At 43.2% G+C, this 25639-nt stretch overlaps 1 protein-coding gene across 4 annotated transcripts; it reads right to left on the reverse strand.

Annotated features, from left to right (window-relative positions):
- Positions 1 to 303: 303 nt before the first annotated feature.
- On the reverse strand, positions 304 to 21181 carry MRPL14 (mitochondrial ribosomal protein L14). 4 transcript variants are annotated; one of them, XM_053712733.1, is made up of 4 exons: positions 21113 to 21151; positions 13243 to 13368; positions 3361 to 3450; positions 304 to 3020 (listed from the first exon to the last, which is right to left on the reverse strand). In XM_053712733.1, exons 3-4 carry the CDS (start codon positions 3432 to 3434, stop codon positions 2654 to 2656), a joined length of 441 nt encoding a protein of 146 aa, XP_053568708.1. In that variant the 5' UTR covers positions 3435 to 3450; positions 13243 to 13368; positions 21113 to 21151; the 3' UTR covers positions 304 to 2653. The 4 variants fall into 4 exon arrangements, with proteins under 4 accessions (XP_053568708.1, XP_053568707.1, XP_053568709.1 ...); XM_053712732.1 differs by lacking the exon at positions 13243 to 13368 and having other exon boundaries at positions 21113 to 21181; XM_053712734.1 differs by lacking the exon at positions 13243 to 13368 and having other exon boundaries at positions 21059 to 21113.
- Positions 21182 to 25639: the final 4458 nt, after the last annotated feature.

The raw sequence follows: 25639 nt of genomic DNA on the forward strand, positions 1-25639 counted from the left end.
TTTAATCATATATCTCAAGATTAATAAATCTGTATTTTTGATCAGATATTTCACTGATCAGAAAAAGGTGATTCATTCCTCTCAGACAAACTGACTTCACTCATGTTCAGCTCTTCCCCCATTTAGTATGCAGACAGGGTGTCTCCAAAGGCTTGAGCATAACCTTTGAAGCCTGCTCCTGCTGTGTAAAAGGCAGCACTTTGATACATGGAACAGGACACAGGCATATAAATATGAATATCCTCCAAGAGAAATGCCGATCCGTCTGAAGAAATGTGAGAAATGAAAACATTTTTCAAGGGGAACTGGTAATTAGCACAGATTTATTTGAGCAGTTCATGTGGTGATTAAGATAATAAAGGCCTTGGGAAACAAAAGACAGATGCTGAGGCGTGACTCTGGAAGCTCACATAAGCAGGCAGCAAATAAACATCAATATTTTTTGTTTTTTTTTGTTTGAATGCATGCCCCAGAATGTATTAAATATAGAAATTTGAGAAATTGTCTAATTCTCTATTATTATTACATGGGTATTTGCTAAGCTTGGGAGGTAACTGTTTTAGTCAGTCAAAAATGTGTAATAACCTGTGTTTTTAAGAATATAAATAAATATTTGTGGACCTGGAAAGAAATAATTAATGACACTTATTACTTTATTTCAGATGGAGTGCCTGCGTGAGGTGAAATGTCATATCATATAAATGTGAAACAAATGTTTATAAAGTTTTAAATACATCTCTTAAAATATAGTGAGCTGAAGATATGGAAGTTACTTTGATGTGATATGACTATGAGATATAAATTTTCTTTTAGGCTAAATGAAATATAAATTATTTTAATATAATGCTAGATGTATTTGATGTTTCATATCAAAACGATCAGGAAATTAATCTGACGCTGCTCCATCTATGATTGATGCTGAGAAAGGTTAATACAAGAAATTATGGCAGCTATTACATAGTTTAAAGAAATATTTCACTGTCTAAAAATGTTTTAGAAATGTTAAGGATGAATTTGTTTTATGCTATCTGCTACCACCGAAGGGCCGATACCGGTATAGCAGTTGATATTTAACTGCTTAAAGGATGCGTTTCCATGGTGACCAAGGGCCAATCCAAATAGACATCCCACCTAACCAATGGGATGGTCAGATCTCGTAGGGCCACTCCCATGGTTTCATAAATGAATGAAAAAGTTATTTAAGTGAATGCATGAAGAAGAAATGGGACAGATTTTGCTGACTTGAATGATACACTGCTGGGCGTCCAAAATACATTCATTCTAAACAAGCTGATCTACCTTTTTCTCAGTGATTGCAAAAATTTACTTATAATTTACTTATATATTTTCTGAGATGAAACAAGGAATATTTGGTAACTATCTATTTTGGTAACATATATATATATATATATATATATATATATATATATATATATATATATATATATATATATATATAAAGAAAGAGGGTTGCAATTAATATTTTAACACAGATATATGCATAATAGCTGTAGCTTATATTCAGTCTGTATATTGTTGAATACATATCCTTGATGGGGGGGGGTCTAAAATACTTGAATGAATCTACTTAAAGATTATATTCTAAAAGACATCTAGTTACTGATGTTAGACTCATCTTGCACTACCTTCTATATTAAACACAGTTTTAATGTCAATTCCATAACATTTGTGCCACTATTTAACAGATACAAAAAAATAAAAAACTTAAAAAGAAGGACACTGAAACCAATTATTTTCTTTTGTGATTCAGAAAGAGCAGCAATTTTAAGCAACTAAATAATTTACTCCTATTATCAATTTTTGTTCGTTCTCTTGCTATCTTTATTTGAAATAAAAGCCATCTAAGCTTTTTTGGGTTAAGAACTCTGGACAGTACTTTGATTGGTGGATTAATTTTTTCCACCAATGAGCAAGGACAACCCAGGTTCACCAAAAATGGGCCGGCATCTAAACTTAGATTTCTTGCATTTCAAATAAAGATACCAAGAGAATAAAGAAAATTTTATAATAGGAGTAAATTAGAAAGTTGCTTAAAATTTCATACTCTATATCTGAATCACGAAAGAAAAATTTGGGTTCGGTGTCCCTTTAAGTCTCCAAGAACATAATGTTCTGCTAAGCCATGAATGGCAGATATCCCTCTTTCTGTTTGGTTCTGGTATATATTCACAGGTTGCTCTCAATAGATAACACTGGAGGCTGAAATATTGCTATCTTTGTACCCTGCTGCATATACAGTTTATGCCCACAATACAGCAGTGCTAAGTATGTGAGTATGTGTAGAGACCACCCAAAAAGTCCAAACACAGATTCTGCCCCAACTTTTGCTGATGTTAACGTAAGCAGTTAACATCAGGCAAAATTAATTTATCAGTTAATTACCATGCTAGATGGAAAAAAAAAAAAACATTAAAAAAAACAGATTTAAGATGAATTAGTTTTAGTTTGGTTAAAGTAGTCACTATAGTAGTAGTAAAGTAGTCACTATACAGCATGGTGATTATGAGCATGGTGTGTGCAGTCGTTTTGGCACAGAATTAATTCTGGGCTACCATGGACAACCTTTATACAGACAATAGCCTATCTCAGGCGCAGCTCAGTCCATAAGTACAACAAGTGCCTTTAATCTGCATCACACAAATGTCTGTGCTATGGCCAACAACTTGGAGTATTCGCCCTCTTGTTTCCTCAGGCTAGTGGGGATCGGAGTCTTTATCCTTGTGCCTACAGGGGTACCGTTGTCCTCTATAAGCACTACATTATTAGAGTCAAACCGAGGTGTCATAGAGCCTGCGGGCATCTTGTGACCCACTATGACAGCCTTTTTCTTCTGGCCCTTAATGGCCAAGAGGATTTTGTCTCCCACCTTTCCAACTCCAGTCTTGGTGTAAACATGGATGCACTTAGGAGGCCGGTGGTAGGGCGTGTTACCCAACGAGCTGTTATCCACTACTCGAACACGGGTCATCTTCTGAATGGCACTACATGATGCCGAGAGGCTAAAATGAAATTAAGATTATTATCTTCCATCCTTGTATATGGGCATTGATGAGAACTACAGAGCCTGATATTTGTGTATTAGAAAGAGGAAAAGAGGTGCATATCCTAGTGTCTATGTATGAGGAAGCAGTGAGAGATAACTGGTCTAGTGTATCAGGTGGATAGAGGTACATGGCCTGTTGATTGGTGAACCCAGATACCTGTGTATTCTGAGACGAGAGGTACGGCATCTGATGTGTGTATTAGGGGAGGTGAGAATAACTATACATTAAAGAGGGGGTACATATACTATACAAGGTCAACAGAAAGCATTGGATTATGTGAGCGTTGCCCAGTTACCTGAAATTTCGCATACTCAGTGTCCACAATGCATCTGAGAAGAGAAGTCCCAGTTGTGCACCACACAAAGCCATGATACGGTTCTGCACCCTGCAGGGAATATATGTAATATAAGTCATTATACAAATAGCATTCTCAGACTGAAGCTGCGATATGATCGCAAGTAGCTGTGGCAGTACACAAGTATTACAACAGAAAATACATACAACACACATATATATATATATATATATATATATATATATATATATATATCCCCCCCCCACGTGTATCTGCACTCAAAATGCCGTATGGTCAGCAAGCAGGGTGTCAAAGTCAATTTTCAGTGTAGATATCTTCAATAAAGGACTGCACTCAATGGATTATGATAAATAATAAAGTTTTAATACAAAAGTGGTAACGTTTCAGGGTTCACAGACCCCTTCCTCAGACCCAACACAGTGCAAACAAAACATGCTGGCTTTAAACACAATAAGCCCCTCCCATCTAGCAATCCAGTAAATTGCGCCAAAAAGGTGTAGTCATGGTAACCATATTGTAAACCTGGATACCAAAGTAAATAAACAAAAGAATCACAAATGTTTTAATATAGCAAATAGCAATCTATGCACCTTATAACCCTAAACATGTGATATATACATTAAAAAAAAAAAGTGGATAGCACCAAAGAAGTTAAACCAGTGTATGAGACAATCTCATAATATCAGTCCCTATGGTACATAGTGAAAGTAGCTCAGTTAAGCTCATGTCATTAGTATACATCTCTAAGAATATTTCATGTGCACTTCACAGTATATTGCACATTCTATCCCCCAATAACGCTGTAACCTCATACTAGCTTGAGAACACATAGTTAAAACATCAGTGCATGTTGATCTTATATACAAAATCATTAGTCACATTGCATCTAAACAGGTCAGCATATGAGGCATTTATATCCGTCAATTACAAAGTATACAGGGCGGTAGTGGCCGATAACCCTCAGGATAAATGTTGCTATATAGTCAATAGTGGCCACAAGTATGGTGTTGTTACTTACTATGTCTGATACTGTCACTTCAAGTGGGTGAGCAGCGTGATAGCGTGGTTGTTCAGAATAATAGCACACTCAGTTGATAGGACGCAATTACCAAACCTCCCAAGCCGCTGCTGTAATGTTAGGAACGCATGGCTAATTGGCATAAATTCCATGCGTGTGTGACGTATACACTGCTGCTGAAGGAGCGTAACGCAGTGAAGATTACAATGAAAAATACAATGTAATTTGTGAAAAATAGGGTTACATATAGGGGGGGTCCCAGATCAGGATAGTGTGAATAAATCAATAAGCCTAATCATGATAATAGAGCTCTATTGAGGAGGGTGCAGTTCTTTCATTATATTGAGCTAAATGGATAAGTGTCCCAATATGTCACTTATTATGTTGTGGGATAGTGTGTGATATTAGAGAAGCGTTGTAGAGTGTGTGATATGCATAACTCCAAATCTGTTATAACGGTGAGACCATAATGTCAGACAGCTTAGAGAATGCTACATTGTGAATACTGGCAAAAAAAATGCCACACCATAAATTCTAGCAAAAAAGGCTGGCATAAAAAAATGTGTCACATTGTAAATATTGGATTGATGGGACAATGTTATTGGTTGGTCATTGTATTAGTAGTCATGCCCGTTTATCGTCACCAGTATAAAAATACATGTAAATAAAACAGACAATTGCATTTTTTGTATTAAAACTTATTATTTATCATAATCCAGTGAGTGCAGTCCTTTATGGAAGATATCTACACTGAAAATTGACTTTGACATCCTGGTTGCTGACCATACGGCATTGTGAGTGCAGATACACATGGGATAGATATAAATATCTGCATTAGAACCCTTTGCAGTCAAGTAGCTGAAAACATGTAATGTGTTATACTGTGTATTTACTGTAAATATTTCACATTCCAATGTTCTGCACTCTCTCTCTCAAGTAAATATAGGGATGCACTCACTGATTTTCAAAACCGTGACCTTAATTGTGTAACGTTTCAGGGTTTCACTCCCTTCCTCAGACAAACAGAAATGAATACGCAGTACTCACCCCCGCAGTGACATTTCTAACAGTGCTGGCTTTATTTGGAATGTGTGCGTACATACGCACAATCCCACAAAAGTAAGTACACCCCTCACATTTTTGTAAATATTTTATTATATCTTTTCCTGTGACAACACTGAAGAAATGACACTTTGCTACAATGTAAAGTAGTGAGTGTACAGCCTGTATAGCAGTGTAAATTTGCTGTCCCCTCAAAATAACTCAACACACGGCCATTAATGTCCAAACCGTTGGCAACAAAAGTGAGTACACCCCTAAGTGGAAATGTCCAAATTGGGTCCAATTAGCCATTTTTCCTCCCCGGTGTCATGTGACTCGTTAGTGTTACAAGGTCTCAGGTGTGAATGAGGAGCAGGTGTGATAAATTTGGCATTATCGCTCTCACACTGGTCACTGGAAGTTCAACATGGCACTTCATGGCAAAGAATTCTGAGGATCTGGAAGAAAAAAAAAAAAAAAAATTGTTGCTGTACATAAAGATGGCCTAGGCTATAAGAAAATTGCCCTGAAACAGCTGCAGCACGGTGGGCAAGACCATACAGCGGTTTCACAGGACAGGTTCCACTCAGAACAGGCCTCGCCATGGTCAACCAAAGAAGTTGAGTGCATGAGATCAGCGTCATTCCAGAGGGAAATAGATGTACGAGTGCTGCCAGGATTGCTGTTATACAGACTGTACACTCACTACTTTACATTGTAGCAAAGTGTGATTTCTTCAGTGTTGTCACAGGAAAAGATATAATAAAATATTTACAGAAATGTGAGGGGTGTACTCACTTTTGTGAGATACTGTGTATATATATATATATATATATATATATATATATATATATATATATATATATATATATATATACACACACATATACACACACACACACATATATACACATCTATATATAAGGATAGACATTTTACAAAAAAAATAAATATATATCAGATATTCATAGGAATATGTATTTCAATGGATATTATACTTTGAGATGGTAATATAAAATGATAAACCATATAAATAAAAAAACCTCTACAAGAAGTAGCGGAAGTGCAGAACACATATGCCACACAGCCATTGGCTGCACACTCCAGTGATCTATTTATAATTCTTGCTAATTGGCCACAGCAAAGAAGGCAACCTAAGTTACCCAAAAACTTGACACTAATTTTGTCACTAATGAAACTTTAAAAAAAAAAATGCATCTACAGGTTATTCTAATCTTTTCTTTGAATGCATCATTCTATCTAGCATTCTTTAAGAATAAATAGAACATATTCTTCTATGTGAAATATTAATATTTCATGTTGGAATAGCGCTAGGGTGACCACATTCCCCCCCCCCCCAAAAAAAAAACCCACCTTTTGTGCCAATTTTTGAAAGGGAAAAAAACAAAAGAAACAGGCCTATGTGGTTTAGGCAGTAATATGTCCCTGTGAAAACCTGTTTTGACCAGATTCTTGGTAATTGTATGTTGTGTGATGTGTGATTTTTCTTTATACACATGAAACCCCAAAGCGATTCAATAAATAGATTAGCAGACTACATCAATTTATTGGTTCTTGTTTAATATTTTAAACGTCATTTTAAAATAAACATAATTTCACACAAAAATTGTAATTGCCCAGCCCCAACATCTTCAGGTAATGAGTAGTGATGTCAAACATAAAAATTTGGGTTCGCGAACGGCGAAGTTCCGCAAAAGTTTGCGAACGGGCGAACCGCCATAGACTTCAATAGGCAGGCAAATTTTAAAACCCACAGGGACTCTTTCTGGCAACAATAGTGATGGAAAAGTTGTTTCAAGGGGACTAACACCTGGACTGTGGCATGCCGGAGGGGGATCCATGGCAAAACTCCCATGGAAAATGACATAGTTGATGCAGAGTCTGGTTTTAATCCATAAAGGGCATAAATCACCTAACATTCCTAAATTGCTTGGAATAACGTGCTTTAAAACATCAGGTATGATGTTGTATCGATCAGGTAGTGTAAGGGTTACGCCCGCTTCACAGTGCGCAGTGTAGGTGATATACCTGCCCTGACCATGCTTTGCAGACCAGGTATCAGTGGTCAGATGGACCCTTGCCCCAACACTGTGTGCCAGACATGCCATTATAGCAGACTTATATGGCTTTGGCGTTGCTTTTTGGTAATTAGAAGGCTGCTAAATGCCACTGCGCACCACACGTGTTTTATGCCCAGCAGTGAAGGGGTTAATTAGGGAGAATGTAGGCAGCTTGTAGAGTTAATTTTAGCTTAAGTGTAGTAGACAACCCAAAGTATTGATCTAGGCCCATTTTGGTATATTTCATGCCACCATTTCACCGCCAAATGCGATCAAATTTAAAAAACAAACAAATTTTTTTGCAATTTTAGGTTTCTCACAGAAATTATTTACAAACAACTTATGCAATTATGGCACAAATGGTTGTAAATGCTCCTCTGGGATCCCCTTTGTTCAGAAATAGCAGACATATGACTTTGGCGTTGCTTTCTGGTAATTAGAAGACCGCTAAATGCTGCTGCGCATCACACTGGTATTATGGCTAGCAGTGAAGGGGTTAATTGGGTAGTTTGTAGGGAGCTTGCAGGTTTAATTTTAGCTTTAGTGTAGAGATCAGACTCCCACCTGACACATCAGACCCCTGATCCCTTCCAAGCAGCTCCCTTCCCTCCCCCACAATTGTCCCCGCCATCTTAAAGGGACATTAAACACTAAATACATGCTCGATAGAATGATGCATTCAAAGAAAAGATTAGTCCATGAGTAACATGAAGATGCATTTTTTAAAGTTTCATTAGTTGTTTAAAAAGTGACAAAATAAGTAAAGTTTTAGTGTCTATAAAACACTGGGGGCTGCCATGTTGTAACTTGTGTTACCTTCTCTGCTGTGGCCAATTAGGGTCAGTTATAAATAGGTCACTAGAGTGTGCAGCCAATGGTTGTGCTGGATTTAACAGTGTTCTGCACTTCCATTTCTAACAGGAACTGAAAAGCTCACAATTTCAGAATGGAATTACAGGCAAAGAGGACAAAACAGCTCTCTAACCCTCCCCATCTGCCTTATTGGCGGCCATCTTGGGTACTGGCAGCTGTCTGCTATTATTTCACAGTAAAAAAAAAAAGTGTGTTTTTTTTTTTTTAAATGTACACTACTGTTACACCAGATATGAGTGGTGGCACTGGGCAAGTGGGCACTGTATACGCTGTGAGCCTGACACACACGCTGGCAGGCAACTGCAATTAGATTACACATGAAAAAAAAAAAAAAAAAAGCAGACTGATGTTCTAGCCCTAAAAAGGGCTTTTTGGGGTGCTGTCCTTACAGCAGAGATCAGATGAGTCCTTCAGGACTGTAGTGGACACTGAATACACTAGCCTAGCTATCGATTTCCCTATTAAATCAGCAGCAGCTACACTGTCCCTCCTCTCACTAAGAATGCAGCCTCCAAATGAATCTAAAATGGATGCTGTCCAGGAGGGAGGGTCTGGGAGGGAGGGTCTGCTGCTGATTGGCTGTAATGTGTATTCTGACTGAGGTACAGGGTCGAAGTTTACTCAATGATGAAGAATAGGGGGCGGATCAAACATCGCATATGTTCGCCCTTCGCGGCGAACATGCTATGTTTGCCGGGAACTATTCGCCGGCGAACTATTTGCGACATCACTAGTAATGAGTCCTTATATTCAAAATATTTAGTCTGTTGCACAAAAATATGCAATCATTTAATTTCCCAGTACTCTTGTTAATGCCAGTGATGCTATATTACAATGAATGTAAGTGAACTGCATTTGTTCCATACTTAGCTGAGAAACACCGACTCAGTAAATTATTAAGTGAGTGGAGTCATCGGCAACAGTCTGATGTGACTGACCAGCACGAGTAACACAGTAAGTGACCTTATTGACCCACAGGGTGCACGAGTAACACAGTAAGTGACCCACAGGGTGCACGAGTAACACAGTAAGTGACCCACAGGGTGCACGAGTAACACAGTAAGTGACCAACAGGGTGCACGAGTAACACAGTAAGTGACCCACAGGGTGCACGAGTAACACAGTAAGTGACCCACAGGGTGCACGAGTAACACAGTAAGTGACCTTAGTGACCCACAGTGTGCACAAGTAACACAGTAAGTGACCTTAGTGACCCACAGTGTGCACAAGTTACAGTGACCCAGTGTGCACAAGTAACACAGTAACAGGACATGCAGTCAGTAGAGGCAGGTAAGGCAATGCTTCACCTGTCGTATGGGCAAAGATTTTTTTTTTTATTAATTAATAAAACATTTAAAAAAAAAAAATGGGCATGTTAAGCTATGCAGAGAAGCAGCGAGCAGGACGTCTTCTCTCCATTGCGCACCATGCTCACTGATTTGTATATGACTAAGGAGGATCAGTGTCTCCACTGGTGGTTGGAACCCCATTCCCGCCAATTTGTTCCCAATAGAGGCCGTTCTCATAGCGGACTCTTGGATGGGGAGCCAATCAGTGCTGGAGAACGTGACCGAGTTGATATCGCACACTGCTGCACTCACAGCTAGTCAGTCAAATAGCACGCTGTTGCGGTAGGCTCTGCTAGCTGACAATCTCCCCAGCCAGCTGCTCAGCAACACATCCTCGCTGGTGCAGCATTGAGGACGTCATGACCTGGTCTTTTACTGCAGGGGAATCCAACCTCCCTCTAGTCTGGCTATAATGGAATTTGGCACTCTGATCCCCCCCCCCTATACACTGATGTGTGCGGCACGCTGTCTACAAGGCCAATAAACTTACTATTCCACTGAGAATATGGAAGCAGGCGGCAGTGCAGTATCCCACTGGCCGACTGCTCAGGAGCCAGGTGCGTTATTCATTTTGCTTGCAGAGACTCCTACTCGTCATGCACCATGTGGTGAAAAGCAATGGCGGAACTATTGCAGGTGCAACTGCATTCAGCCAGAGAGCCCATAGCAATAGGGAGAACATGGAGAGTACACATACAAGCCTACTTAGTAAATTGGAATGGTTTTAAGTTACATGTCCTATCTGAATCATGAAAATGTAATATGACTAGACGGTGCCTATAAATGAACTATTACTGGAGACTAGGTGGAAGGAGACAGAGGCGCCAATATTAAAGCAGTGTGAAGTAGAAATATACTCACATAAATGGCGCACCCAATGGTGCAAATGATGCAGGCTGAATCAGTTAGTGGTTCAGCTCACTGTATACCCACAGGGAAGAGACTCAGAGGAAACCAGCAGAGTTCCTATACCTGTAAATGACACAAGACAATATCCATAGCCCAGTACAGTTTGGACACCAAAGTTCCCAGATAATGGTCAGACTTGCAGATATTAGTGCACCTCCAGGTGCAATCAAGGCGAGCTGGAACCTCTGTCGCCCAATAGACTGTACACAGGTATAGGCCGCGTCCGTTTGCCAGTCGCACAGCATAAATCCAAAAAGTGGTAAAAAAAAGGAAGGACTCTCCAAAAATAGAAGCAGCAAGTGTATCAGAAAACATAATAAAAGCAACGCGTTTCTCAGCCTCTACAAGGGCTGTTTCTTCAGGCTATATAAAAGTTAAATGAAATACACTTGCTATATAAAAGAACTACAACACCTAGTAAATGATACCACTGATAAAAAATACCTGTGTGTGCCATCAGTGATTAATTGGTTGGGATGGTAACCAATATAAACAAACCATCCCATAATAAAAATATAAAAAAAAATGATGAGAAATAAAAATAAAATTAAGACATGAAATCATATATAGTTCTTGTTAAAGGGACACTGAACCCAAATAATTTATTTTGTAAAACATAAAGAGCATGACATTTTAAGCAACTTTCTAATTTACTCCTATTATCAAATGTTCTTTATTCTCTTGGTATATTTATTTGAAATGCATGAATGTAAGTAGATGCCGGCCCATTTTTGGTGAACAACCTAGGTTGTCCTTGCTGATTGGTGGATACATTTATCCACTAATCAAACTGCTGTCCAGAGTTCTGAACCAAGAAAAAAGCTTAGATGCCTTCATTTTTATATAAAGATGACAAGAGAACAAAGAAACATTGATAATAGAAGTAAATTAGAAAGTTGCTTAAAATGGCATGCTCTATCTAAATCCCGAAAGAAAAAATGTGGGTTCAGTGTCCCTTTAAGGCCAGAAGTAAAATATCGGAGCGGCAAAGGATGGTGAGAACGGTCACAAACAGCACACAGACCACCTCCAAAGACCTACATCCTCTTGCGGCAGATGGTGTCACTGTGCATCGTTCAACAATTCAGCGTATGGGAGTGATACGGAAGAAACCTTTTCTGCACACACGCCACAAACAGAGTTGCTTGAGGTATGCAAACACACATTTGGACAAGCCAGCTTCATTTTGGAAAAGGTGCTGTGGACTGATTAAACAAATAGAGTTTTTGGTCATAACAAGGGGCGTTATGCATGGTGGCAGAAGAACACAGTGTTCCAAGAAAAACACTTGCTAGCCACAGTAAAATTTGGTGGATGTTCCATCATGCCGTGGGCCTGTGTGGCCAGTGCCGGTACTGGGAAAGTTGAGGGTCACATGGATTCCACTCAATATCAGCAGATACTTGAGAATAATGTTGAGGAATTAGTCACAAAGTGGAAGTTACGCCGGGGCTGGATATTTTAACAAGACAACGACCCAAAACACTGCTCAAAATCTACTCTGGCATTTATGCAGAGGAACAAGTACAATGTTCTGGAATGACCATCCCAGTCCCCAGACCTGAATATCATTGAAAATCTGTGGGGTGATTTGAAGTGGGCTGTCCATGCTCTGCAACCATCAAACCTAACTGAACTTGAGATGTTCCGCAAGGAGGAATGGTCCAAAATACCTTCATCCAGAATCCAGATACTCATTACAGGCTTTAGGAAGCGTCTAGAGGCTGTTATTTCTGCTAAAGGAGGCTCTACAAACTATTGATGCAATATTTCTGTTGGGGTGCCCAAATTTATGCACCCGTCTAAGTTATGATGCATATTGCACACATTCTGTTAATCCAATAAACCTCATTTCACTACTGAAATATTACTGTGTCCTTCAGTTATTTGATAGATCAAAATGAAATTGCTGATCCAAACACCCAATTATTTATAAATGAAAATCATTGAAATTGCTAGTGACCCCCAGGGTACACCAGTAACACAGTTAGTGACCAGAGAGAGAATTATTAAAGCGCCAAAGGACAAAGGCCGGGTCTAAGTTAAAAATATGTAATTTATTTAACACAGTATAATTATAAGAAACAATAAAATATACCTAGAGTACATAAAAAGATATAATCATGGATCCAAGATTTTACAATAAGTAGATATAGGTTAAAATATACAGAACTTGACTAGATCAGTAATTAGGACTGTCTTAGAATTGAAATGTACAGGCAGTGTGTCTGCTGAGGGGTAAAGCCGTGGCTTGGGTGACTGTCAAAAGGTAAATTGACAGTGCTAAAGGTGGTGAAATAAAGTGGTGAAGGCTTGTGTTACAAATGTGATGAAGGCTTGTGTTTCAAATTCTTGTGGAAAATAGTGCAAACTCCATTAACAAAAAAACATCGTATAAGCAGTGTGAAATCAACAATTTTTAACACAACAACCAATCTCTGCAATGGTGTGGTGTGATCAAGCAATAAGCAAGCAAAAAATGGGAAAAAAAAAAAAAAAAAAAAAATCGAAAAAAATAAAAAAAAATCCTGAATATAGTGAGCAGTCAAACAACAACAATAATAAGGAATGTCAGAATAAACAAATGTACTTGTATGTCCCAAAAAGATTCTGTAGTATTCCTCCTAGTGCTATTTCTCCCAAGTGTGAGGTGCAGGTAGAATTCCTAAGTGGTGACCCAAACGGTCAGTTCGGTGTTCTGCCATATTGATCCTTTCTGTCAGAAAACAAAAGCAATAATAGTGCAGACGTTTTTTCAAAAGTAACTACCTATCAGAGTTTCACTTACCAGTCGACGCGTTTCGGTCATACGCGTCGACTGGTAAGTGAAACTCTGATAGGTAGTTACCTTAGTAACCCACAGTGTGCACAAGTAACACAGTAAGTGACCTTAGTAACCCACAGTGTGCACAAGTAACACAGTAAATGACCTTAGTAACTTAGACCCGGCCTTTGTCCTTTGGCGCTTTAATAATTCTCTCTCTGATTATCCACTTCCTTGACCGCTAGGGGTCAATTTATTAAAGCTAAGGGTCCCTCTAGCAATAGGCGCTTAGTGTCAACCCCAAAACACAGTTAGTGACCCCCAGGGGACACCAGTAACACAGTTAGTGACCCCCAGGGGACACCAGTAACACAGTTAGTGACCCCCAGGGGACACCAGTAACACAGTTAGTGACCCCCAGGGGACACCAGTAACACAGTTAGTGACCCCCAGGGGACACCAGTAACACAGTTAGTGACCCCCAGGGGACACCAGTAACACAGTTAGTGACCCCCAGGGGACACCAGTAACACAGTTAGTGACCCCCAGGGGACACCAGTAACACAGTTAGTGACCCCCAGGGGACACCAGTAACACAGTTAGTGACCCCCAGGGGACACCAGTAACACAGTTAGTGACCCCCAGGGGACACCAGTAACACAGTTAGTGACCCCCAGGGGACACCAGTAACACAGTTAGTGACCCCCAGGGGACACCAGTAACACAGTTAGTGACCCCCAGGGGACACCAGTAACACAGTTAGTGACCCCCAGGGGACACCAGTAACACAGTAAGGGACCTTAGTGACCCACAGGGTGCACAAGTAACACAGTAAGTGACCTTAGTGACCCACAGGGTGCACAAGTAACACAGTAAGTGACCTTAGTAACCCACAGGGTGCACAAGTAACACAGTAAGTGACCTTAGTAACCCACAGGGTGCACAAGTAACACAGTAAGTGACCTTAGTAACCCACAGGGTGCACAAGTAACACAGTAAGTAACCTTAGTAACCCACAGTGTGCACAAGTAACACAGTAAATGACCTTAGTGACTCAGTGTGCACAAGTAACACAGTAAGTGACCGTAGTAACCCACAGTGTGCACAAGTAACCTTAGTAACCCACAGTGTGCACAAGTAACACAGTAAGTGACCTTAGTAACCCACAGTGTGCACAAGTAACACAGTAAGTGACCTTAGTAACCCACAGTGTGCACAGGTAACACAGTAAGTGACCTTAGTAACCCACAGTGTGCACAGGTAACTTTAGTAACCCACAGTGTGCACAAGTAACCTTAGTAACCCACAGTGTGCACAAGTAACACAGTAAGTGACCTTAGTAACCCACAGTGTGCACAAGTAACACAGTAAGTGACCTTAGTAACCCACAGTGTGCACAAGTAACACAGTAAGTGACCCACAGTGTGCACAAGTAACACAGTAAGTGACCTTAGTAACCCACAGTGTGCACAGGTAACTTTAGTAACCCACAGTGTGCACAAGTAACACAGTAAGTGACCTTAGTAACCCACAGTGTGCACAGGTAACACAGTAAGTGACCTTAGTAACCCACAGTGTGCACAAGTAACACAGTAAGTGACCTTAGTAACCCACAGTGTGCACAAGTAACACAGTGAGTGACCTTAGTAACCCACAGTGTGCACAAGTAACACAGTGAGTGACCTTAGTAACCCACAGTGTGCACAAGTAACACAGTAAATGACCTTAGTGACTCAGTGTGCACAAGTAACACAGTAAATGACCTTAGTAACCCACAGTGTGCACAAGTAACACAGTAAGTGACCTTAGTAACCCACAGTGTGCACAAGTAACACAGTAAGTGACCTTAGTAACCCACAGTGTGCACAAGTAACACAGTAAGTGACCTTAGTAACCCACAGTGTGCACAAGTAACACAGTAAGTGACCCACAGTGTGCACAAGTAACACAGTAAGTGACCTTAGTGACCCACAGTGTGCACAAGTAACACAGTAAGTGACCTTAGTGACCCACAGTGTGCACAAGTAACACAGTAAGTGACCTTAGTAACACACAGTGTGCACAAGTAACACAGTAAGTGACCTTAGTAACCCACAGTGTGCACAAGTAACACAGTAAGTGACCTTAGTAACCCACAGTGTGCACAAGTAACACAGTAAGTGACCCACAGTGTGCACAAGTAACACAGTAAGTGACCTTAGTAACCCACAGTGTGCACAAGTAACACAGTAAATGACCTTAGTAACCCACAGTGTGCACAAGTAACACAGTAAGTGACCTTAGTAACCCACAGTGTGCACAAGTAACACAGTAAATGACCTTAGTAACCCACAGTGTGCACAACACAGTAAATGACCTTAGTAACCCACAGTGTGCACAAGTAACACAGTAAGTGACCTTAGTAACCCACAGTGTGCACAAGTAACACAGTAAATGACCTTAGTAACCCACAGTAAATGACCTTAGTAACCCACAGTGTGCACAAGTAACACAGTAAATGACCTTAGTAACCCACAGTAAATGACCTTAGTAACCCACAGTGTGCACAAGTAACACAGTAAGTGACCTTAGTGACCCACAGTGTGCACAAGTAACACAGTAAGTGACCTTAGTAACCCACAGTGTGCACAGGTAACACAGTAAGTGACCTTAGTAACCCACAGTGTGCACAAGTAACACAGTAAGTGACCTTAGTAACCCACAGTGTGCACAGGTAACACAGTAAGTGACCTTAGTAACCCACAGTGTGCACAAGTAACACAGTAAGTGACCTTAGTAACCCACAGTGTGCACAAGTAACACAGTAAATGACCTTAGTAACCCACAGTGTGCACAACACAGTAAATGACCTTAGTAACCCACAGTGTGCACAAGTAACACAGTAAGTGACCTTAGTAACCCACAGTGTGCACAAGTAACACAGTAAATGACCTTAGTAACCCACAGTGTGCACAACACAGTAAATGACCTTAGTAACCCACAGTGTGCACAAGTAACACAGTAAGTGACCTTAGTAACCCACAGTGTGCACAAGTAACACAGTAAATGACCTTAGTAACCCACAGTAAATGACCTTAGTAACCCACAGTGTGCACAAGTAACACAGTAAATGACTTTAGTAACCCACAGTAAATGACCTTAGTAACCCACAGTGTGCACAAGTAACACAGTAAGTGACCTTAGTGACCCACAGTGTGCACAAGTAACACAGTAAGTGACCTTAGTAACCCACAGTGTGCACAGGTAACACAGTAAGTGACCTTAGTAACCCACAGTGTGCACAAGTAACACAGTAAGTGACCTTAGTAACCCACAGTGTGCACAAGTAACACAGTAAGTGACCTTAGTAACCCACAGTGTGCACAAGTAACACAGTAAGTGACCTTAGTAACCCACAGTGTGCACAAGTAACCTTAGTAACCCACAGTGTGCACAGGTAACACAGTAAATGACCTTAGTAACTTAGACCCGGCCTTTGTCCTTTGGCGCTTTAATAATTCTCTCTCTGATTATCCACTTCCTTGACCGCTAGGGGTCAATTTATTAAAGCTAAGGGTCCCTCTAGCAATAGGCGCTTAGTGTCAACCCCAAAACACAGTTAGTGACCCCCAGGGGACACCAGTAACACAGTTAGTGACCCCCAGGGGACACCAGTAACACAGTTAGTGACCCCCAGGGGACACCAGTAACACAGTTAGTGACCCCCAGGGGACACCAGTAACACAGTTAGTGACCCCCAGGGGACACCAGTAACACAGTTAGTGACCCCCAGGGGACACCAGTAACACAGTTAGTGACCCCCAGGGGACACCAGTAACACAGTTAGTGACCCCCAGGGGACACCAGTAACACAGTTAGTGACCCCCAGGGGACACCAGTAACACAGTTAGTGACCCCCAGGGGACACCAGTAACACAGTTAGTGACCCCCAGGGGACACCAGTAACACAGTTAGTGACCCCCAGGGGACACCAGTAACACAGTTAGTGACCCCCAGGGGACACCAGTAACACAGTTAGTGACCCCCAGGGGACACCAGTAACACAGTTAGTGACCCCCAGGGGACACCAGTAACACAGTAAGGGACCTTAGTGACCCACAGGGTGCACAAGTAACAGTAAGTGACCTTAGTAACCCACAGGGTGCACAAGTAACACAGTAAGTGACCTTAGTAACCCACAGGGTGCACAAGTAACACAGTAAGTGACCTTAGTAACCCACAGGGTGCACAAGTAACACAGTAAGTGACCTTAGTAACCCACAGGGTGCACAAGTAACACAGTAAGTAACCTTAGTAACCCACAGTGTGCACAAGTAACACAGTAAATGACCTTAGTGACTCAGTGTGCACAAGTAACACAGTAAGTGACCGTAGTAACCCACAGTGTGCACAAGTAACCTTAGTAACCCACAGTGTGCACAAGTAACACAGTAAGTGACCTTAGTAACCCACAGTGTGCACAAGTAACACAGTAAGTGACCTTAGTAACCCACAGTGTGCACAGGTAACACAGTAAGTGACCTTAGTAACCCACAGTGTGCACAGGTAACTTTAGTAACCCACAGTGTGCACAAGTAACCTTAGTAACCCACAGTGTGCACAAGTAACACAGTAAGTGACCTTAGTAACCCACAGTGTGCACAAGTAACACAGTAAGTGACCTTAGTAACCCACAGTGTGCACAGGTAACACAGTAAGTGACCTTAGTAACCCACAGTGTGCACAAGTAACACAGTAAGTGACCTTAGTAACCCACAGTGTGCACAAGTAACACAGTAAGTGACCTTAGTAACCCACAGTGTGCACAAGTAACACAGTAAGTGACCTTAGTAACCCACAGTGTGCACAAGTAACACAGTAAGTGACCTTAGTAACCCACAGTGTGCACAAGTAACACAGTAAGTGACCTTAGTAACCCACAGTGTGCACAGGTAACTTTAGTAACCCACAGTGTGCACAAGTAACACAGTAAGTGACCTTAGTAACCCACAGTGTGCACAGGTAACACAGTAAGTGACCTTAGTAACCCACAGTGTGCACAAGTAACACAGTAAGTGACCTTAGTAACCCACAGTGTGCACAAGTAACACAGTGAGTGACCTTAGTAACCCACAGTGTGCACAAGTAACACAGTGAGTGACCTTAGTAACCCACAGTGTGCACAAGTAACACAGTAAGTGACCTTAGTAACCCACAGTGTGCACAAGTAACACAGTAAATGACCTTAGTGACTCAGTGTGCACAAGTAACACAGTAAGTGACCTTAGTAACCCACAGTGTGCACAAGTAACACAGTAAGTAACCTTAGTAACCCACAGTGTGCACAAGTAACACAGTAAGTAACCTTAGTAACCCACAGTGTGCACAAGTAACACAGTAAGTAACCTTAGTAACCCACAGTGTGCACAAGTAACACAGTAAATGACCTTAGTAACCCACAGTGTGCACAAGTAACACAGTAAGTGACCTTAGTAACCCACAGTGTGCACAAGTAACACAGTAAATGACCTTAGTAACCCACAGTAAATGACCTTAGTAACCCACAGTGTGCACAAGTAACACAGTAAGTAACCTTAGTAACCCACAGTGTGCATAGGTAACACAGTAAATGACCTTAGTAACCCACAGTGTGCACAAGTAACACAGTAAGTGACCTTAGTAACCCACAGTGTGCACAAGTAACACAGTAAGTGACCTTAGTAACCCACAGTGTGCACAAGTAACACAGTAAGTGACCTTAGTAACCCACAGTGTGCACAGGTAACTTTAGTAACCCACAGTGTGCACAAGTAACCTTAGTAACCCACAGTGTGCACAAGTAACACAGTAAGTGACCTTAGTGACCCACAGTGTGCACAAGTAACACAGTAAGTGACCTTAGTGACCCACAGTGTGCACAAGTAACACAGTAAGTGACCTTAGTAACACACAGTGTGCACAAGTAACACAGTAAGTGACCTTAGTAACCCACAGTGTGCACAAGTAACACAGTAAGTGACCTTAGTAACCCACAGTGTGCACAAGTAACACAGTAAGTGACCCACAGTGTGCACAAGTAACACAGTAAGTGACCTTAGTAACCCACAGTGTGCACAAGTAACACAGTAAATGACCTTAGTAACCCACAGTGTGCACAAGTAACACAGTAAGTGACCTTAGTAACCCACAGTGTGCACAAGTAACACAGTAAATGACCTTAGTAACCCACAGTGTGCACAACACAGTAAATGACCTTAGTAACCCACAGTGTGCACAAGTAACACAGTAAGTGACCTTAGTAACCCACAGTGTGCACAAGTAACACAGTAAATGACCTTAGTAACCCACAGTAAATGACCTTAGTAACCCACAGTGTGCACAAGTAACACAGTAAATGACCTTAGTAACCCACAGTAAATGACCTTAGTAACACAGTAAGTGACCTTAGTGACCCACAGTCTGCACAAGTAACACAGTAAGTGACCTTAGTAACCCACAGTGTGCACAGGTAACACAGTAAGTGACCTTAGTAACCCACAGTGTGCACAAGTAACACAGTAAGTGACCTTAGTAACCCACAGTGTGCACAAGTAACACAGTAAGTGACCTTAGTAACCCACAGTGTGCACAAGTAACACAGTAAGTGACCTTAGTGACCCACAGTGTGCACAAGTAACACAGTAAGTGACCTTAGTAACCCACAGTGTGCACAGGTAACACAGTAAGTGACCTTAGTAACCCACAGTGTGCACAGGTAACACAGTAAGTGACCTTAGTAACCCACAGTGTGCACAAGTAACACAGTAAGTGACCTTAGTAACCCACAGTGTGCACAAGTAACACAGTAAATGACCTTAGTAACCCACAGTGTGCACAACACAGTAAATGACCTTAGTAACCCACAGTGTGCACAAGTAACACAGTAAGTGACCTTAGTAACCCACAGTGTGCACAAGTAACACAGTAAATGACCTTAGTAACCCACAGTGTGCACAACACAGTAAATGACCTTAGTAACCCACAGTGTGCACAAGTAACACAGTAAGTGACCTTAGTAACCCACAGTGTGCACAAGTAACACAGTAAATGACCTTAGTAACCCACAGTAAATGACCTTAGTAACCCACAGTGTGCACAAGTAACACAGTAAATGACCTTAGTAACCCACAGTAAATGACCTTAGTAACCCACAGTGTGCACAAGTAACACAGTAAGTGACCTTAGTGACCCACAGTGTGCACAAGTAACACAGTAAGTGACCTTAGTAACCCACAGTGTGCACAGGTAACACAGTAAGTGACCTTAGTAACCCACAGTGTGCACAAGTAACACAGTAAGTGACCTTAGTAACCCACAGTGTGCACAAGTAACACAGTAAGTGACCTTAGTAACCCACAGTGTGCACAAGTAACACAGTAAGTGACCTTAGTGACCCACAGTGTGCACAAGTAACACAGTAAGTGACCTTAGTAACCCACAGTGTGCACAAGTAACACAGTAAGTGACCTTAGTAACCCACAGTGTGCACAAGTAACACAGTAAGTGACCTTAGTAACCCACAGTGTGCACAAGTAACACAGTAAGTGAAGCAAATGATACGAAAGCTACCGGGAGTGAAGAGAAGTACAGAGCAAGTGGGTGCGCGTGCACAGATTATACTCACAGTGAGTGACGCTAAGTACGCGCGTTACTCGGTAAGCCTGCACATTACACTCACCCTGTCTGTGATTTATACTTCCGGGTCACACACAAGACGTAACGCGAGAGCTACTACCGCTGGACACGCTCTGCGTGCGAGCTTCTGTTTGTGTGCGGGTTACGCGCACGTCTCCCAGCATGTGTTGTGCGCGCCTGCGCGGGAGAACCAGTGACAGAAGCCTGGGGTCACTGGGCTCTCTGTAGCGCGCTCTGTGCTCGCTGCACTACTAGGCCCATAATCCTGTGCGGTGTTACACATTCTGCATTCAGCTCTGGTTGTTTTACTCTGTTGTACAGTTAGTAAAGCAGTGACTAGTGGTGAGCTGTGACTTGTGGTGTGCAGGGCTGTGACTAGTGAGCAGTGACTAGTGGTGAGCTGTGCTGTGACTAGTGAGCAGTGACTAGTGGTGAGCTGTGACTTGTGGTGTGCAGAGCTGTGACTAGTGAGCAGTGACTAGTGGTGAGTTGTGCTATGACTAGTGAGCAGTGACTAGTGGTGAGCTGTGACTTGTGGTGTGCAGGGCTGTGACTAGTGAGCAGTGACTAGTGGTGAGCTGTGACTTGTGGTGTGCAGGGCTGTGACTAGTGAGCAGTGACTAGTGGTGAGCTGTGCTGTGACTAGTGAGCAGTGACTAGTGGTGAGCTGTGACTTGTGGTGTGCAGAGCTGTGACTAGTGAGCAGTGACTAGTGGTGAGTTGTGCTATGACTAGTGAGCAGTGACTAGTGGTGAGCTGTGACTTGTGGTGTGCAGGGCTGTGACTAGTGAGCAGTGACTAGTGGTGAGCTGTGCTATGACTAGTGAGCAGTGACTAGTGGTGAGCAGTGACTAGTGGTGTGCAGGGCTGTGACTCGTGGTGAGCTGTGACTAGTGGTGAGCAGTGACTAGTGGTGAGCAGTGACTAGTGGTGTGCAGGGCTGTGACTCGTGGTGAGCTGTGACTAGTGAGCAGTGACTAGTGGGGAGTTGTGCTATGACTAGTGAGCAGTGACTAGTGGTGTGCAGGGCTGTGACTCGTGGTGAGCTGTGACTAGTGAGCTGTGACTCGTGGTGAGCTGTGACTAGTGAGCAGTGACTAGTGGGGAGTTGTGCTATGACTAGTGAGCAGTGACTAGTGGGGAGTTGTGCTATGACTAGTGAGCAGTGACTAGTGGTGTGCAGGGCTGTGACTCGTGGTAAGCTGTGACTAGTGAGCAGTGACTAGTGGTGTGCAGAGCTGTGACTAGTGAGCAGTGACTAGTGGTGAGCAGTGACTAGTGGTGAGCTGTGACTTGTGGTGTGCAGGGCTGTGACTCGTGGTGAGCTGTGACTAGTGAGCAGTGACTAGTGGGGAGTTGTGCTATGACTAGTGAGCAGTGACTAGTGGGGAGTTGTGCTATGACTAGTGAGCAGTGACTAGTGGTGTGCAGGGCTGTGACTCGTGGTAAGCTGTGACTAGTGAGCAGTGACTAGTGGTGTGCAGAGCTGTGACTAGTGAGCAGTGACTAGTGGTGTGCAGAGCTGTGAGCAGTGACTAGTGGTGAGCTGTGACTTGTGGTGTGCAGGGCTGTGACTCGTGGTGAGCTGTGACTAGTGAGCAGTGACTAGTGGGGAGTTGTGCTATGACTAGTGAGCAGTGACTAGTGGGGAGCTGTGCTATGACTAGTGAGCAGTGACTAGTGGTGTGCAGGGCTGTGACTCGTGGTAAGCTGTGACTAGTGGTGTGCAGAGCTGTGACTAGTGAGCAGTGACTAGTGGTGTGCAGAGCTGTGACTAGTGAGCAGTGACTAGTGGTGAGTTGTGCTATGACTAGTGAGCAGTGACTAGTGGTGTGCAGAGCTGTGACTAGTGAGCAGTGACTAGTGGTGAGTTGTGCTATGACTAGTGAGCAGTGACTAGTGGTGTGCAGGGCTGTGACTCGTGGTGAGCTGTGACTAGTGGGGAGTTGTGCTATGACTAGTGAGCAGTGACTAGTGGTGTGCAGGGCTGTGACTCGTGGTAAGCTGTGACTAGTGAGCAGTGACTAGTGGTGAGTTGTGCTATGACTAGTGAGCAGTGACTAGTGGTGTGCAGGGCTGTGACTAGTGGTGTGCAGGGTTGTGACTAGTGGTGTGCAGGATTGTGACTGGTGTGCTGTGACTAGTGGTAACCTGTGCTGTGACTAGTGGTGTGCAGGACTGTGACTGGTGTGCTGTGACTAGTGGTAACCTGTGCTGTGATTAGTGAGCTGTGACTAGTGGTGTGCAGGACTGTGACTGGTGTGCTGTGACTAGTGGTAACCTGTGCTGTGACTAGTGAGCTGTGACTGGTGTGCTGTGACTAGTGGTAAGCTGTGACTAGTGAGCAGTGACTAGTGGTGAGTTGTGCTATGACTAGTGAGCAGTGACTAGTGGTGTGCAGGGCTGTGACTAGTGGTGTGCAGGGTTGTGACTAGTGGTGTGCAGGATTGTGACTGGTGTGCTGTGACTAGTGGTAACCTGTGCTGTGACTAGTGAGCTGTGACTAGTGGTGTGCAGGACTGTGACTGGTGTGCTGTGACTAGTGGTAACCTGTGCTGTGACTAGTGAGCTGTGACTGGTGTGCTGTGACTAGTGGTAACCTGTGCTGTGACCAGTGAGCTGTGACTGGTGTGCTGTGACTAGTGGTAACCTGTGCTGTGACTAGTGGTAACCTGTGCTGTGACTAGTGAGCTGTGACTAGTGGTGTGCAGGACTGTGACTGGTGTGCTGTGACTAGTGGTAACCTGTGCTGTGACTAGTGAGCAGTGACTAGTGGTGTGCAGGACTGTGACTGGTGTGCTGTGACTAGTGGTAACCTGTGCTGTGACTAGTGAGCTGTGACTGGTGTGCTGTGACTAGTGGTAACCTGTGCCGTGACTAGTGAGCTGTGACTGGTGGTAACCTGTGCTGTGACTAGTGAGCTGTGACTAGTGGTGTGCAGGACTGTGACTGGTGTGCTGTGACTAGTGGTAACCTGTGCTGTGACTAGTGAGCTGTGACTGGTGTGCTGTGACTAGTGGTAACCTGTGCCGTGACTAGTGAGCTGTGACTGGTGGTAACCTGTGCTGTGACTAGTGAGCTGTGACTAGTGGTGTGCAGGACTGTGACTGGTGTGCTGTGACTAGTGGTAACCTGTGCTGTGACTAGTGAGCTGTGACTGGTGTGCTGTGACTAGTGGTAACCTGTGCTGTGACCAGTGAGCTGTGACTAGTGGTAACCTGTGCTGTGACTAGTGAGCTGTGACTTGTGGTAACCTGTGCTGTGACTAGTGAGCTGTGACTAGTGGTGTGCAGGACTGTGACTGGTGTGCTGTGACTAGTGGTAACCTGTGCTGTGAGCAGTGACTAGTGGTGTGCAGGACTGTGACTAGTGGTGAGCTGTGCTGTGACTAGTGAGCAGTGATTGTGACTAGTGGTGTGCAGGGTTGTGACTAGTGGTGAGCTGTGCTGTGACTAGTGGTGAGCTGTGCTGTGACTAGTGGTGAGCTGTGCTGTGACTAGTGGTGAGCTGTGCTGTGACTAGTAGTGTGCAGGGCTGTGACTAGTGGTGAGCTGCGACTAGTGGTGTGCAGGGCTGTGACTAGTGAGCAGTGACTAGTGGTGAGTTGTGCTGTGACTAGTGAGCAGTGACTAGTGGTGTGCAGGGCTGTGAATAGTGTTGAGCTGTGACTAGTGGTGTGCAGGGCTGTGACTAGTGAGCAGTGACTAGAGGTGAGCTGTTCTGTGACTAGTGAGCAGTGACTAATGGTGTGCAGGGCTGTGACTAGTGAGCAATGACTAGTGGTGTGCAGGGCTGTGACTAGTGGTGAGCTGTGCTGTGACTAGTGGTAACCTGTGGTGAGCTGTGACTAGTGGTGTGCAGGGTTGTGACTAGTGGTGAGCTGTGCTGTGACTAGTGGTGTGCAGGGCTTTGACTAGTGGTGAGCAGTGACTAGTGGTGTGCAGAGCTGTGACTAGTGGTGAGCAGTAACTAGTGGTGTGCAGGGCTGTGATAAGTGGTGAGTAGTGCAGTGCCTAGTGGTGAGCAAAACTGTGACTAGTGGTGAGCAGTGACTAGCTAGTGGAGAGCATTGACTTGTGGTGAGCTTTGCAGTGGCTAGCTATGCTGTGGAGTATGCAGTTAGTGGCGAGTAGTACAGTGACTGACTAGTTGCCCACTGTGCAGTATAGGGACTGGCTAGTGGTGTGCTATGCAGTGCAGTTATTGGCTAGTTGTGTGCTATACAGTGCAGTAACTTGTTATTAGAGAGCAGTGCAGTGATTGGCTAGTAGTGTGCTATGCAGTGCAGTAACTGGCTGTTTGTGGCAAGCAGTGCAGTTATTGGCTAGTTGTCTGCTATGCAGTGCAGTAACTTATTAGAGAGCAGTGCTATGATTGGCTAGTATTGTGTTATGTAGTGACTGGCTGCTAGTGGTAAGCAGTGCAGTGATTGGCTAGTAGTGTGCTATGCAGTGATTGGCTAGTAGTGTGCTATGCAGTGCAGTGACGCTGCTAGTGGCAAGCAGTGCAGTTATTGGCTAGTTGGCTAGTAGTGTGCTATGCAGTGCAGTAACCTATTAGTGAGCAGTGA

The sequence above is a fragment of the Bombina bombina genome, chromosome 4 (genome assembly GCF_027579735.1).
Source record: "Bombina bombina isolate aBomBom1 chromosome 4, aBomBom1.pri, whole genome shotgun sequence".
NCBI lineage: Eukaryota > Metazoa > Chordata > Amphibia > Anura > Bombinatoridae > Bombina > Bombina bombina.